The 14,803-nt window shown below is 30.5% G+C and overlaps 2 protein-coding genes across 3 annotated transcripts; both read left to right on the top strand.

The window, feature by feature from the left end:
* Positions 1 to 1,344: 1,344 nt before the first annotated feature.
* Positions 1,345 to 6,446, top strand: LOC101206941 (L-ascorbate peroxidase 3). Of its 2 annotated transcripts, none has more exons than XM_004144793.3 (10): positions 1,345 to 1,488; positions 1,571 to 1,743; positions 2,094 to 2,218; positions 2,523 to 2,572; positions 3,555 to 3,620; positions 3,707 to 3,755; positions 4,914 to 4,996; positions 5,082 to 5,161; positions 5,257 to 5,359; positions 6,032 to 6,446. In XM_004144793.3, exons 1-10 carry the CDS (start codon positions 1,402 to 1,404, stop codon positions 6,221 to 6,223), a joined length of 1,008 nt encoding a protein of 335 aa, XP_004144841.3. In that variant the 5' UTR covers positions 1,345 to 1,401; the 3' UTR covers positions 6,224 to 6,446. The 2 variants fall into 2 exon arrangements, with proteins under 2 accessions (XP_004144841.3, XP_031745196.1); XM_031889336.1 differs by having other exon boundaries at positions 1,391 to 1,488; positions 1,650 to 1,743.
* Positions 6,447 to 11,069: 4,623 nt separating this feature from the next.
* Positions 11,070 to 12,589, top strand: LOC101206700 (myb-related protein 308). Its single transcript, XM_004144792.3, has 2 exons — positions 11,070 to 11,519; positions 12,083 to 12,589. The coding sequence occupies exons 1-2, from the start codon at positions 11,257 to 11,259 to the stop codon at positions 12,564 to 12,566; spliced, it is 747 nt and encodes a 248-aa protein (XP_004144840.1). The 5' UTR covers positions 11,070 to 11,256; the 3' UTR covers positions 12,567 to 12,589.
* Positions 12,590 to 14,803: the final 2,214 nt, after the last annotated feature.

Genomic DNA, 14,803 nt, shown 5'->3' with positions numbered 1-14,803 from the left:
GACACGTAATTTAAATTTTATTTTTATAAAAACAAACTTTTTACTTAAGTTTTTTTTAACATAATTACCCTTTAATTCTTAAATTTTGTTAAACATAAATGAAATTAAAATAAGTACAATTAAACTTTTTATATTTTTAATTAAGCAAAACTCAATTAATCAGCTCTAGAAAATTATACACAACAGACTAAAAGTAGCTTGAAATTGAGACAAAATGTATATCAAATTCAAAACATAGAAGTAAAGTTATAAATGTGTAAAACTTTGAAAAATTAGATATAAAGAAAACTACACATGAAACTCTGGGACAAATGAACAATCTCCAAGATAGAAGTTTGAAATCAAAATTAATATCTATATCTATGTGAAGTTGTGAGGGGAAAATCTTTACCTTTCCTTCTTTTCCTTACATCTACTAATAGATTTTCTCATTCATATCATTACGTAATCTATCATGTAATCTTATCACGTAATTTTTCATACAAAGTAGTAAATAGCTATGCATTAAAAGGACATAAAATTGATGCATTAGATTCTAAAATTATAATAATAATAAGAGACATCTTTTAAAATAGCAAAATAAATTAAAAATTTACAAGATATATCAAAATTTTGGATTCTACCTATTATAGAAACGGATAGATTTACGAGTAGAAGCATATCCATGTCTATCAATTTTTATTATGTATAAAATTTGAAATTTCTGTTATATGTTGTAAATATTTTATCAAATTTGCTATTTTTGACCATTTTCCTAATAATAATTCCAAATTATTACGTTTGGTGTTTGACCTATTTATTTATTTTACATAATATTTTCTTGAAGAAGAAATAAAGTGGTAGAAAAAATGGATACTTGCAAAAATAACAATTTTTTAAATTATGATAAGATTCATGTTACTCTATTTTTTAAATGATTTTAAAAATAACAAATAAATTAAAATATTTACAAGTTATAACAAAAAAAATTTATTCTATCAATCGTAGATAATAGACTTCTATTATTGACTATCAAATATTTGTTATTAATAGAACTTAAAATTTTGCTATAATTTTTAAATATTGTGTCAAAGTGTAAAAATAACAAATTTAAAAGTTAAAAACCTCTAATAGTCCTGTGATAATTATGACTAGATACTATCATATTCGTCGTATTCATACTACAAAATAATAGGTCATTAACTAATTTTTTCTCAATATTTTTGTGGTGTGATTGGATTATTTTGTTTTGAAGTTAAAAAGTTATATTAATAAAGAAGAAGAGGAGCGGCGTGACAATAGAAGACCGGGAGGCTGATGTGGCAGTGGGAATTCCAATTTCCAATCAACTAATAATAACCAAATATTAAAAAGAAAAAAAGCAAAATAATTTTGGTTCACTGAAAATGTTCATATAAATACATGTGGCGGTTCGTGGCCCAAAGGATGAGCTTTGAAGGTCGCATTATCAGAACAATTTGGGGAAGCAGATTTTTTGCTAACTTCGAGGTACTCTCCTTCACTCTCCTTTCTCTTTATACTAACTACAATTTCCATTCCTCCATCAATAATTCTTCATCTTCTTCCTTAGCTAATCTCTCTTCTCTACGAATCAAACGCCCTCCCTTTCGGTCCTCTCTACCCTCCTCCCATGGCCTTGCCCGTCGTAGACACTGAATACCTCAAGGAGATCGACAAGGCTCGCCGTGACCTTCGCGCTCTCATTGCTAATCGGAATTGTGCTCCCATCATGCTTCGTTTGGCGTATGCTCTCTTTACATTGACTTTCATTGACTATTTTCAATTATTATCACGAATACTCGTTTTATATCTCTTGGATTGTTATTTCATTTCTCTATCCACTTCGGTTGATTGAATGAAAATAGACGGACAGTTGACTTTTCTTCATTTAGTTTGTTGTTGTTGATTTCTGCTGTGTTTTTTTTTTTTTTTTTTTTGCTGGAATTGCATGGATGAGATTATTAGGAATTCTTTCATCTCGCTGTTTTTCTCATTTCTGTTGAATGAAGCTTTGCTTTCTCTTTGATTTTGATGATGGATGATTGTAGCAATTTTGTTTTCTAATGTTTCAAGCACTGTTCTGTCTTTTGTAGTTGGCATGACGCTGGCACTTACGATGTGGTTACGAAAATTGGTGGACCTAATGGATCGATTAGGAACGAGGAGGAGTTTTCTCATGGTTCTAATAATGGACTGAAAAAAGCTATTGATTTTTGTGGTATGCTTTTTTTACTCCTTTACTTTTTTCTTCTTTGCGTTGTGGGTCATGCAAACCGAAAGTCAATCTAATAATTTATCTGAGTAACGTTCCAAGTATCCCCACTGTTGTTAGATTCAAAATTACAATGGTGTCGTTTCAAGATTTTTTCTTATTTATCGTCAATGTTCACTAAGTATTGCAAATTAACATATTTGACTTGCACTTCAAGTATAGGAAATTCTACAGTGTTTTTGTCTCTCCTAATGATTGTTGACAACTGATATTTCTTGATGTTGGTGATTGCTTCTTTCTTTAATAACAGAGGAAGTGAAGTCTAAACATCCGAAGATTACTTATGCAGACCTGTACCAGGTAATTGCAACTGTTATGGTACTATTGATATGCCTGCATTTTTGTAATTCTACGACGCTTGGTTTAACCTTATTTTATGTGGAATTGAATGGAATCTGCATTAAAGGAATCACATGCGTTTTAAATCTTAGCATGAGAAATATGTTTTTTTTTATCAACAATATATAAATTGAGATTAGGTGAACAGGTCTACCGTTTTTGTTTATGGGGTTGATATATATGTTATAGAAGATTATGCTGCTTCAGCGTGTTTGAAGTTTGCTTTTTTGTTAATCTTAACGTGAGAAATATGTTGTCATTGAAATTTTATTAGCATAGTTGTACGTACTGTGATTTTTTTTATTTCTTTATAGTGGAAAAGATGCATGCGTTCATATGGTATATGTGCCTAAGTTTGTATTTTAAGAATCTATTTTACATATACATTTTCATAACTCCTAGATAAAAGCTTGATAAAAAGTGCAAATTGTAATAGGAAGATTGTATAACACTGACAAAGTCGTTGAATTAACTTTAAAAGTATAAATGTCATGTACTGTAATCAGTATTGTTGAATCTTTTTGGCAATGGTAAACTATTTTGTTATAAGTTGCATTCGGAGTTGGGGAGAAATTGGCCATAAACTCTGATCACATTTGCTCCCCATCTCACTCCAAAATAAAAATGGGATGCTATTTTCATATATTTGTTCCTATAGCCTCCCTGACCAAAAGGTGGTGCCTGTCATGGAGCAGTACCTAGTGACGATGTGAACTTTAGGCAAATGCAGATACTAGAGTTTCAGAAAATCACTTTTACCTGATCTTAGCATCAATAAATTTTTAATTATTATTTACCAAGGCATACTTAGAGATTGTTATCCATTACAATGCATCTACTATGGCAAGAACAATGAGATTATCAAGTTTTCTCAATTCATCAATGCTATAGAGCTTGTACAATTGACTAAGGTCTGATAGTGTTTAAAATGTACTCAATTCAGCTAGCTGGCGTTGTTGCTGTTGAGGTCACTGGAGGCCCCACCATTGACTTTGTTCCCGGTAGAAAGGTACAGTAATTTATTTGTTTACTTTGTGAATGTCAGCTGCTGGTTATATTATTTGTTCCAGTAATAACTAAATCCTTTGTTCTCAGGATTCAAACATTTGTCCTAAGGAAGGCCAACTTCCTGATGCTAAAAAAGGTATAATAATACCTTTATCTTGTACGTAGTTTCCTGCAGTCCTGCAAAGTGAATGATATCTGAATATCTTCTCTGCATCTAGTGTGAATAAAACTATTATGGTTGAGTTTCGAGCTAACTGGTTTATTTTATTTTATAATCATTTGTCAAAGAGAGAAATGGAAGATCTGCAATTGTTTATCGTGTTTTAATTAGTTGCACAATTTTACATAAAATTGTGGCTCTTGTGTTTAAGATGAGAGTAAAGTAAGTCGTAGATGTTTGGTCGGCTTAGAGGTTCTATATGGAATCGTAAGGTGCCAGTGCCGCAACCTAGAATGTGATTTAATCATGTTGATATTGTTAATACTATCGCAGTATATGCCAATTTTTTGAAAGGTTAAAAGGCAGCCTTGAAGCTTTTCCTCTTCAAGAGGGAGGCGTAAGCCTCAAGGTGGTATGAAGCATAAGCCTCAAATAATGAATTAAATACACTTTACAAAACCTAAATTGGTATAATCAAGTATTGCTAAACATGATAATCATATAAAAGTGTAGAAAGAAACATCTCCCGCATAATCTTCACTTAATACTAAATTTTAAAAGGACATCTTCATCATCATTAATAATGCTATTATTAGTAATAGGATTTATTTATACTATATATGTCTGCTCTCAGCATTCTTAAGGTCACAGCAATAAAAATAGTCCTAGTTCAAATTGTCACAACTCAAACCTTACTATTTCTTAAAAATTAGGCAAATCACTATTATTTTTCTAATCACTAGGCGAGACATAGAGGTCTTAAGCCTAAGTGCCTTTCAGAAAGGTGTAAGCCTCATATGATTCAACAAAGCTGTAAGTCTCAAGGCTAAAACGTAGTGTCTTACCTCGAGGCAAGTCTCAAGGCGTAAACCTCAATAGTTTTCTAAAACGTCCTATATGTTTTTCGACATGATAATTCATGTTTAGACTGCTTTTTAATAAAATATTTTGTCCTCGTTATTTGTACTTCACTGGAAGTTGCTTCTTATTTTCTCCCTGGGTTTTATGATAAAGATACGTTCAAATTCTATAAGTTTTGTGCATTTTTGCTGTCGTGCTCAAGTTTTGTTATGAAATTGTCACTTATCAAATTTGATTTCTTAAATGTTAGCCTTTTTCTAATTTTGGTGATAGGTGCACCGCATCTGCGTGACATTTTTTATAGGATGGGCCTGTCTGACAAGGATATTGTTGCATTATCCGGGGGTCACACTTTGGTAATTTCTTCACACATCTTATTCTTGCATTGGTTTATTTTTGTATTACTAATTGAATCATATGTTGTGAATTCTGATGTTATAGGGAAGAGCACATCCGGAGAGATCTGGTTTTGATGGACCCTGGACAGAGGATCCTTTGAAGTTTGATAACTCATACTTTGTGTAGGACTTGAGCTACATCTCAGACTAATCCCTGTATCATTTTAATAGGCCATGCATAATGTTATTTTTAATTGTTTGCAATTTGATGTTGATAGGGAACTGTTGAAAGGAGAAGCAGAGGGATTATTAAAACTTCCTACGGACAAGGCTTTACTTGAAGATCCTGAGTTCCGCCAATATGTGGAATTGTATGCCAAAGTAAGGTCTTTTATGCATTATGGAAAAGCGGGAAAATGTGCTAGTTTTCCACCATAAGAGGAAATTAAAAGTTCTGTAGTCTAATTAATTCAATCTTTAAATAAAGAATCGGCTTGGTTTGGACTTTGAAGTGACCTAAATAGAGGAACTAGTTAAAAGAATACGACCAATTAGAACTTTAGAACTTTAGAACTGGCCGGTGTGAATAGTTTCTCAGAAGGTCATGGGAGTGGATTTTTTTAGTACAACTGTGGGTAGGGGATTAGGTCACAGAATCGGTCACAGAATCGTGCCTTTCATTTTTTTTTGTAAAACTGCAGGGTGGAGTATTGAGCCTCTGACCTCTAGAGAGTCAGAGACTGAACTCATGTCAATACCAATGAGCGATCATGTATTTGTTGAAAACTTGGTAGGCTATATGGGTCTTTAGAATTAATGATTATGATTATGGTACATTGTATCAGTCACATTTATGACATGACAGATTTTAAAGAAACGATCCAACAATTAAATGATAGTTCTAATACTAATATAATTGATAACTGGAAATTAAGATCCATTTGAAATTTATGCCATAGTTTAAGGAAGTAATGAATATGACTAAGCCATTCTTCTATTGAGTTACCATATATATTGAGTTATTTCTTATTATGTTTTTGCCAATTTGTACAGGATGAAGATGCATTCTTCAAAGATTATGCTGCATCACACAAGAAACTTTCGGAGCTTGGGTTCACTCCAGGTTCTGCTAAGGCGATTGTGAAAGACAGCATCGTATTAGCACAGGGTGCTGTTGGAGTTGCGGTTGCAGCTGCTGTGGTAATTCTGAGCTACTTATATGAAGTCCGCAAAAAATCGAAGTAACTATGGTAGCAAGGTCGACTAGTTGTCTATATAGCATTCACTATTGAGTTCATTTCTAGACCTGGAAAGTTATGCACTTGTGATCTGATACTTTATATACCTGATTCTATGTATTAGCCTTATAAACACAATCACTCTGCAAGACTATCATCATAACATAAAAAATTTATGTCTTGCTTTATATGTTTAATCCGTTGTGAAATTTCTTGTTGCCCATTTTTCAGATCGTGACCTCATATCTGATGATTTATTTCAGGTAATTTCTAACTTCTTGTATACAAATCCTTCAGTTCACTTTAGGATAAATTGGCGGTTGTTGCAGTCAGATTCAACAAACAATTATTAGAGCACCGTTTTTTTTTCCCCTTATATGTTGGCAGTGTTTTTATAAGCCCTCCGGGGCACCTGCCTAAGCTCAAGCTGTCTGTCTGGGTCCCGACCTTGAAAAGGTGAGATTCATAATATAAGGTGTGATTCAAGTGTGCGCCTTTCTTTGGCTTAAAGCCTTGGGCTTTGATTATTTTTAAAACATATTAATAGTTGGGATCCTTCTTTATTAACTAACGAAATTGTTTAGAGTCGCCCCTTTTCTTTTTCACTCCAACTATGTTCTCTCTTCTTTAGTACTATTATATATATAGTATCCTTCACCACAAAAAGAGAATTTTTTTGGTCTTATATTGAAGCTCGAGGAATAGTATTGATCCTTGAATTTGATGAAGGAATAAGACGAGAGTGGTGAGATGATATAAGATAATAAAATATTGAATGAAGGTGGTCAAAAACAGCCAAAATGAAATGAACCAAAAGATGGACAACTTAACTAACTATTTTAGAAAAGATATCCAGTAGATGGAATGGACACCATAAACAGAATGATTTTAGTGCCCTTTTTCTTTTGGTATTTACAAGGAGGGGCTTGTGGGTGGTGGTGGGTATCCACACAATAACAAACAGCTGCCTTTTGTTGAATTGTGGAATCTCTCTGTTTTGTTTCTTTTATCATCTTCCAACCCACTCCCAATCCTTTTCCTTACCAACCAAAAAGAAAAGTTTCATTGATTCTAGAAAACACTTTAATTTGTAGAGCCAACAGACTGTAGCCTTTTGATTCAATATTAAAATCTTAATCTTCAGCTCTTTAGTATTTGTGTTCTGTTGGATTTGAATTTGAATTTTTTCTTATTTTGTTTATATACCTTTTTCTGCTCTCCCCACACCCACACCAAACCCAGGAGAAAAGAAATATTTATATAGCATAGTCTATTTGGTCTATTCTCTTTTTTTGTAGATTTGGACTAGACTATTTCATCAAATCCTACAACCAAACCAAACACAAGAAAGTAAAAGAATAAATGTTAAGATTACACATTATGTCAAATATTCCACTTTCCATCTCTCTAGAAGCCCTTTGTGTAGATTATTCTTTCTTTTTTTGTAAATTTTTTTTTATCATTTAGATATAATTCAAATACTCTAATCTTTTGTTTTTGTATTTTTGTGGTTTGGTAATCTTCTCTCGTGAAATAGTTTCGATATTTTTGTTACTTATTTTTATTTTAGTATTTAGTGGAGAATTCAAATACTTGTTTTGATAAAGTTGAAAACATACTGAAGATTTGTGAAAAGAAACTTATCTAGATAGTTAAATGGTTTAATTCCTCACCCCTTCCATTGTTGATACTCAAGAAAAAAATACATATAATTAAAGTGAAGAATAATCGATGCCTTATCTATCATTAAATTAGGTTTGATTTAAAATTTTCATTAAGAAATTGTTATACAGTAAACAAAAACAAGAATATTAATCTAGTAACCTAGTTAGGTAAATTTTTGTTACTCATATCTTCAAGTAGAAGGATTCTATGAAGCATATCCACAAAGCAAAACATTTAAAACTTTACTCTCTTAATCAACATCAAATACTCCAACTTGCCCAACTTGCCCAACTTGCCTGCCATTCCATTCCTCTTTTCATTATCTAGCAAAGTACATTCTTCGCTCTAACCATAAAATTTTCAATGCGAATTGTCAATCACATCAACATTATTTATACATTATAAGATATGTTGTCATAGTACAAAAAGATTTTCAGCAGGTCAACATACACCGACCATCCATCCATCCATTTCTCTCTCGTCTCATTGGAAAGGTAAATAGCTGTTAAATTTTTAATAGTCATCGGTAGAAGAAGATTCCTATGGTATCGACCGACGAGAAGGGAAAGTATTATTGATTAAGTTAGTATCAAAGCCCAAAGGGTAGCAGTAGTCGGTAGTTGGTAGTAGAGAACATTAAAACCACCAGTTCTTGACATGAGAGAGATAGAGAAAGAAAGATAGAATAGCAGTAGAGAGTTAGGTAAGTGCTTTTTTGAGAGAGGCCCACGAGTGTCTTATTCAAATACCTAAACACGTGATTAACTCATACATACATATATGTACGTATCTATTATATTTTTCATTACCAAATTACCCCCATAGTGCTTCTATGCTGTTTCTCACCCTCACCCATTTTCCTATACTCTCTTTATCTCCAAAGGACACCTTTTTTTTTCCTTTTCCAAATTATATTTATCTTAAAAGTTTGTTTTGGTTCCTTAACTAAATTTTAATCATTCTTACTTTCAAATATTTAATTTTATTCTTTTTTTGCATATAATATTTTCTTACAAAAATTGTCACATGTCAAATTATAAATTAAATATTTGGGTAGGGTATGATTGCATCCAATTTTTTTTCTTCCTCCTCTTAAAATGAGTGGAGAGGCTCATAATTATTCAACAATTGATTAATTTCACTTCCTTTTTTCAAGTGTGGAATCAAATCATAATCAAGGCTGTGAAAATGTTTCATTTTCATGTGAGTGTGAGAGCAGGTAATGAACAGCAGCAGTAAGTTTGAGTTGATATAGTTTAAGAAGAAGAAAGGACACCATGGGACATAGTAGATAGTGGGTTTTAGTGAATCAAAACCGAAGTTTTTTTCTTCTAAACTAAACTCCCTTAGTTTCTTGGTTATTATAGTCAACAAGTAATAATAATTGATGGATTGATTCTAATATTTTAGTGTTAGGAGTACATTCAATTTTAAACTAATTCTTGTTGTAGTTAATTGTAGGTTGAACATGTATCCTAAACATATGAAGTATACTATGATAACTCACTCTACCAATCTCAAGTTGGTAGTTGGTGTTCTCCTTTTAAAAATTCAAGGTATGTTTGATAACTTATTTGCTTTTTGTTTCTTAATTTTTCTAAAAAGAAAACGAGTGTGTTTAGCAAGTAACTCATTATTTTTTGTAAACTAGAGATTTGTTCTTAAAACTATGATAAAAGAAAGTTAAAAAAATTTAAAAGACAGAAAAGTTACACCAAACATATATAATTTCTGTTTTGTATAAACAAAAATACCAAATTGAAATGATTATGAACTATATGAATTAAAGTTATAATTTGAGATAGATATTTGAAAAATGAAAGGAAGTTGGACCAACACACAACAGAAAAGAAAGAGGCCACAATCATATATTTATATATATATATATTGTTTTATATACATATCTTTTAACCTTCCATGATATAATATATATATATATATACATACACACACACAAACACATCATCTAATCTTACTTTTGGTACCAAACTGCCAACTTTTTCTAGAAACCTTTTCTGTGCATTTGGGTTTTGTATGATATGATACCTAAAGAATAAAGAACTTCACAACTAACATTTCTTTTTTTGCTAAACAAAGATTCATAATAATAAAATACCCTCAAAACCACTCTTTGTGACATTTTCTCACAACATAACAAAATTCAGCTAACTAATGTTACCAAATCTGATTTCCCCTTTCATAATATCACCAATTGCACCTTCTTGGAAACCTTTCTTTTTTTTAACTTCCATCAACAAAAAAGAAAGGGAAACTTTTTATTATAAAGATCAAAATAAATCCTATATTTGTTAGGTTCAACAATACAATACAAATATATTTATATATGTGTGGTTCATTTTATTATTATATTTCTACTTTTAGATCAATAAAAATAGTTATCATTTGGACATGCAACTAACACTATATTTATAATAATGTTTTGATTAACTTGCAAGTTTAGTTTGTAAATTCTATTTTATCCTTAAAATTTCAAAACCATATTTTATCTTCTTAAAATTTTCTATAATAATGTTTTGATTAACTTACAAGTTTTTTTTTTTGTTGACTTTTAATTATTTAGATAAATAGAAAAAAAAATCAAGGACTTCTAAACTTATAATTCTTCAAAATCCGATTACTAAAAGAGTATACTTTGAAATTTTATGGACCAAATATGTCTATTTTTAAAAATTTTATGGACCAAATACTTTGAAATGCTAAACTAAAAAATAAACCAAAATATTTATGAATATATAGGGTTAAATGGTGATGTGAATGAAGGATAGATAGTGATAATATTTTATAATATTTAAAAAGAATTAGCCAATAATTTATATAATGTGAAAAGATATTATATATTATTTATTTGCTCAAGTTCATGTGTAGTATTGTGTTATTGAGTTGAGAGAAAAGAAAAAGAAAAAAAAGGATAAAGTTAGAAAGAGAGAGTAGTAGACATATATTGATATATATTATATGTCTCACACTTTATACCTACCTTAAGTTTACCCCATGATTTAATGAAATATAGAGTATTAAGAGTAATGGGAATTTGAAATAAAAAAAAGAAGATGAAAATAAAGAAAGGTCCCACTTGCCACTCCCTAATTAAACCTATCTTACCAACTCACATCTAGAAGCTTTATCAAAATCTCTCTCTCTTAATAAACTCTCAAATGAGTCAAAACTCTATTAAAACCCCCATATGCCCCTTTCTCCCTTCCTTCACAATAAACTTCCAATTTTTCAACAAACTCCTCCTCCTCCTCCTTTTATTATTTTCTCTATTTCTCATCCTTGTATTAATAATATATTTCTCCTTATTTCAAGATTCCCAAATCTTTTCTTCTTTTTCTTTTTGGTTTTTGTTTTCCCATGGGAAGATCTCCTTGTTGTGAGAAGGCTCATACAAACAAAGGGGCATGGACAAAGGAAGAAGATGACCGTCTTATTGCTTATATCAAAGCTCACGGCGAGGGCTGCTGGCGCTCACTTCCTAAGGCCGCCGGTCTCCTCCGTTGCGGTAAGAGTTGCCGTCTCCGGTGGATTAATTATCTACGCCCTGATCTTAAGCGTGGCAATTTCACTCAACATGAAGATGACCTTATCATCAAACTCCATAGCCTCCTTGGAAACAGGTTTGCTTTAATTACTTACCTATTTTTCTTTACAATACACCATATTGTTCGTCTTTTAAATTTTGAACCTTTTGATTTGCATTTCAATTTCAAAGTTATTGCCTGACGTCTTTTGTTTTCTGGTTTTTTCTGAAACCATAAAATTGAGTACACTAATTGTTTAAATGTAACTATTTTTTATTTCTAATTTTTTTTAACTTTTTAAAGTCTAAACAGTATAAATATTGCTTTAGAAGTAAGATGTTAAAATTGAATAGAAAAAAAAATAAGAGAGAGGATGTTATATACTTAGTTTTAGATGTAGTAGTAGTAGATGATTTCGGAAGTAAAAATTGATGAATTAGTAGTGCTTGATTTTAATTTATGTTCTGAAAAAACATAGGGGGAAATAATAAAAAATTTAGGTTGTTTTTATATTTCAATTTCTAAGCACTTTGATATTATGAAAACAAAAACAAAGAAAAAGAAACTATTCATTTTTAAGATTCAAGAGTGTTCAAAATCTGCAGAAGCATTTATTTTCTTCAATTGATTAATGGGCACTTTTTATTTCATCGACACAGATGGTCTTTGATAGCGGGAAGACTACCGGGAAGAACTGATAATGAGATAAAGAACTACTGGAACACTCATATAAAACGAAAGCTCTTAAGTCGGGGAATCGACCCAACAACTCATCGACCCATCTCTGACTCATCCTCAGTGAAAACTCCGGCAACCACCATATCCTTTGCCTCCAATTCTGCCTTGGAGGATCAGGAAGATAGAAAGAAACCAGTTATCAATAACTTTTCTCCACCAAAAGAAGAAGTGGATTTGAATCTCGACCTTAGAATTAGCCCGCCACCGTACCCGGCGGGGGTGACGATAAAGAATGAAGTGAGAAGTAGTCTTTGCTTTTTTTGCAGTTTGGGGTTTGAGAACAGTAAGAACTGCAGCTGTGGAAATGGTAAAATGATTGCTTCTAGTGATGCCAATGGTAATGGGTATGATTTTTTGGGATTAAAAAGTTGTGTTTTGGATTGTAGAAGTTTGGAGATTAAATGACACTTGATTTTTTCTTTCTTTTTTTTTTTTTTTGTTCTTCTTTCATTTATTTATGATAATATATATGTAGTTAAGAAAATATATATAAATGAGAAAAGAAAATTGTTGTTGATGATGATCCATTGTTTGTATGTTTTTAAGGAATTTTTCTTCAAGTTTCCATTTTGAGAACTTTTAAATTAGAAAATGTCCATTGATTGATGAAATGAAAAAAAAAAAAAAAAAGGTTAAAAGTGAAAATTTAGGGATGCTAGAATAAAATAAACTTAAAATTACATTTCTCAACCTTTTAGCCTAAGATCAAATGTGGTAAATAAAATAAATTTAAAATTTTAATAAATAATAAGATCTTTTTAGAAAAATAAATTTTTAAAAAATAAAGGAAGATTTAAACATTGTAAAATTGTTAAAAATGATAAAGTTAACAAAATATTCATGAAAAATTGTGTAGCAATTTTTTATTCTTTACTCAATATTTGCCCAAATTTTTTGTTCTTCTTAAGAAAATCCTTTAACATTTCGGTTTGACCCTTAGAAATAATGGAACTATTTAATGAACGATGATAATATCAATAAGCTATTAATAATCAAATTTGTAGGAAGACCTTCTATCTTTAACAAGTAATATCATAGTCAATTATCGTTAAATCATATTCATTTAGAACGGTCATTCCAAAGCATAAAGTTATTTTTTTCTTTTATTAAAAGCTTTAGTTAATTAGAATTTATTGTTTGATGCTAAAATATTTTATTTTTAAGAAAAAGAAGCTAATTTTATATGTGTGTTTGGTTTGCCTAATTATATTTTTAATCATATAGGTTTGGTTTGCCTAATTATTTATACTTGTTTGTTGAGGAGGAGTGTTATTCGTAGTAGTAGTATACTATATGTTTCATTACATTTAAATATGTTTCATTCATATAATATAATGTAGGTAATTGTGTCACATCCCTTTCCTAAATTTAGGTTTCAACTTTCTTTTCCTAACTATTAGTTTCATTTCTATTTCTTTTTCTTTTTTTAGTTTAACTATCAATTTTCCCTTTTTAGTATTTCTCTCACGCGAGAACAACGATCCATTTGAATATATAGAAGAAGAAAAAAATTGTAACACCTTTCATTCAATCAAGTTAAAACAATAGATGGTAAAGCAAATATCTAATTAACTTGAACGTCTACAAAATCAAACCCAACCTAATTGGGTTTAGGTGGATCCAAACTCTTTTATTTAACAAAAATGTTAGATTGGGGTTGTTGAAAAATTGGGTGGATGTAAGAGAGGAGGTAGTGTGAGAGAAGAGGTGTGAATATAATTATATTTAATAATGGATATATTGTTAATAGAGTAAAGCTTTAGTTGGATTAGGTATTTCATGATCTATAACTGTTGTGAACCAATGATGGAACCAATGGAAAAGTGGAAGAAGCAGTACCATATTTCAACCAAACCTCCTTAATTAAAATTAGGTGTGTATAGTTCCATTACCCTCCAACCTACCATTTATTTCCAATATCAATTGCAACTTTATTGATTTCTATATGTATATTATGTATGTTAATGTATACAATATGCATGCATTTGCATTTCATCTTTTAGGTATTTTTGGTTGACTTTCATTTGGTTATGGTTGTCTTCATTTAAAACTTTAAATTTTATGAATATAAATGCATCAACTTTCCCTTCTAAGCTTTCATTGTTTCTAATTGCAAGTAGGTGCAATTTTCAAAACTATATATATATCTATATTTTTAAGTTTTCACAATTCTTTTTTGTCCCAATTATATTAAAACACATTTATTATACAAAATATTTACCCTTCATCACTAATACATACATTGAACTATGGTTATATTTTGGTTAGAATGTAAGTGTGTATTGCATGTGGTTTAAAATGTTTTCAACTTACTTTTATGAAGAAGTTTAATTTTAATTAACCTTTTATTGAGCTTAGTTTGGTATTTGTGTACTGTAAAAATAATTAATTAAAAAAATCATATCTAAAACTTTGTATTCATTCATTTTAGTTAATTTACTACGATTAATGTAAAGAAAATGTAGGGTTGGATTTGAGAGACATACTTTTAACAGTATTTGAACGATCTTTTAAAATTGAAGCATTTTTTCTATCGATTAAAAGAACTACACGATCGTGTATTATGATCTAAACGATCGTAGATTATTCGTTTAGACTATAGTACGCGATCGTTTAGAAGAAGATTATTCACGCACGTGTGT

Source organism: Cucumis sativus, chromosome 7 (genome assembly GCF_000004075.3).
Source record: "Cucumis sativus cultivar 9930 chromosome 7, Cucumber_9930_V3, whole genome shotgun sequence".
In the NCBI taxonomy this organism is placed as follows: Eukaryota; Viridiplantae; Streptophyta; class Magnoliopsida; order Cucurbitales; family Cucurbitaceae; genus Cucumis; species Cucumis sativus.
The sequence above is the reverse complement of the archived record's forward strand: the minus strand, read 5'-3'. Positions and strand labels throughout refer to the sequence as shown.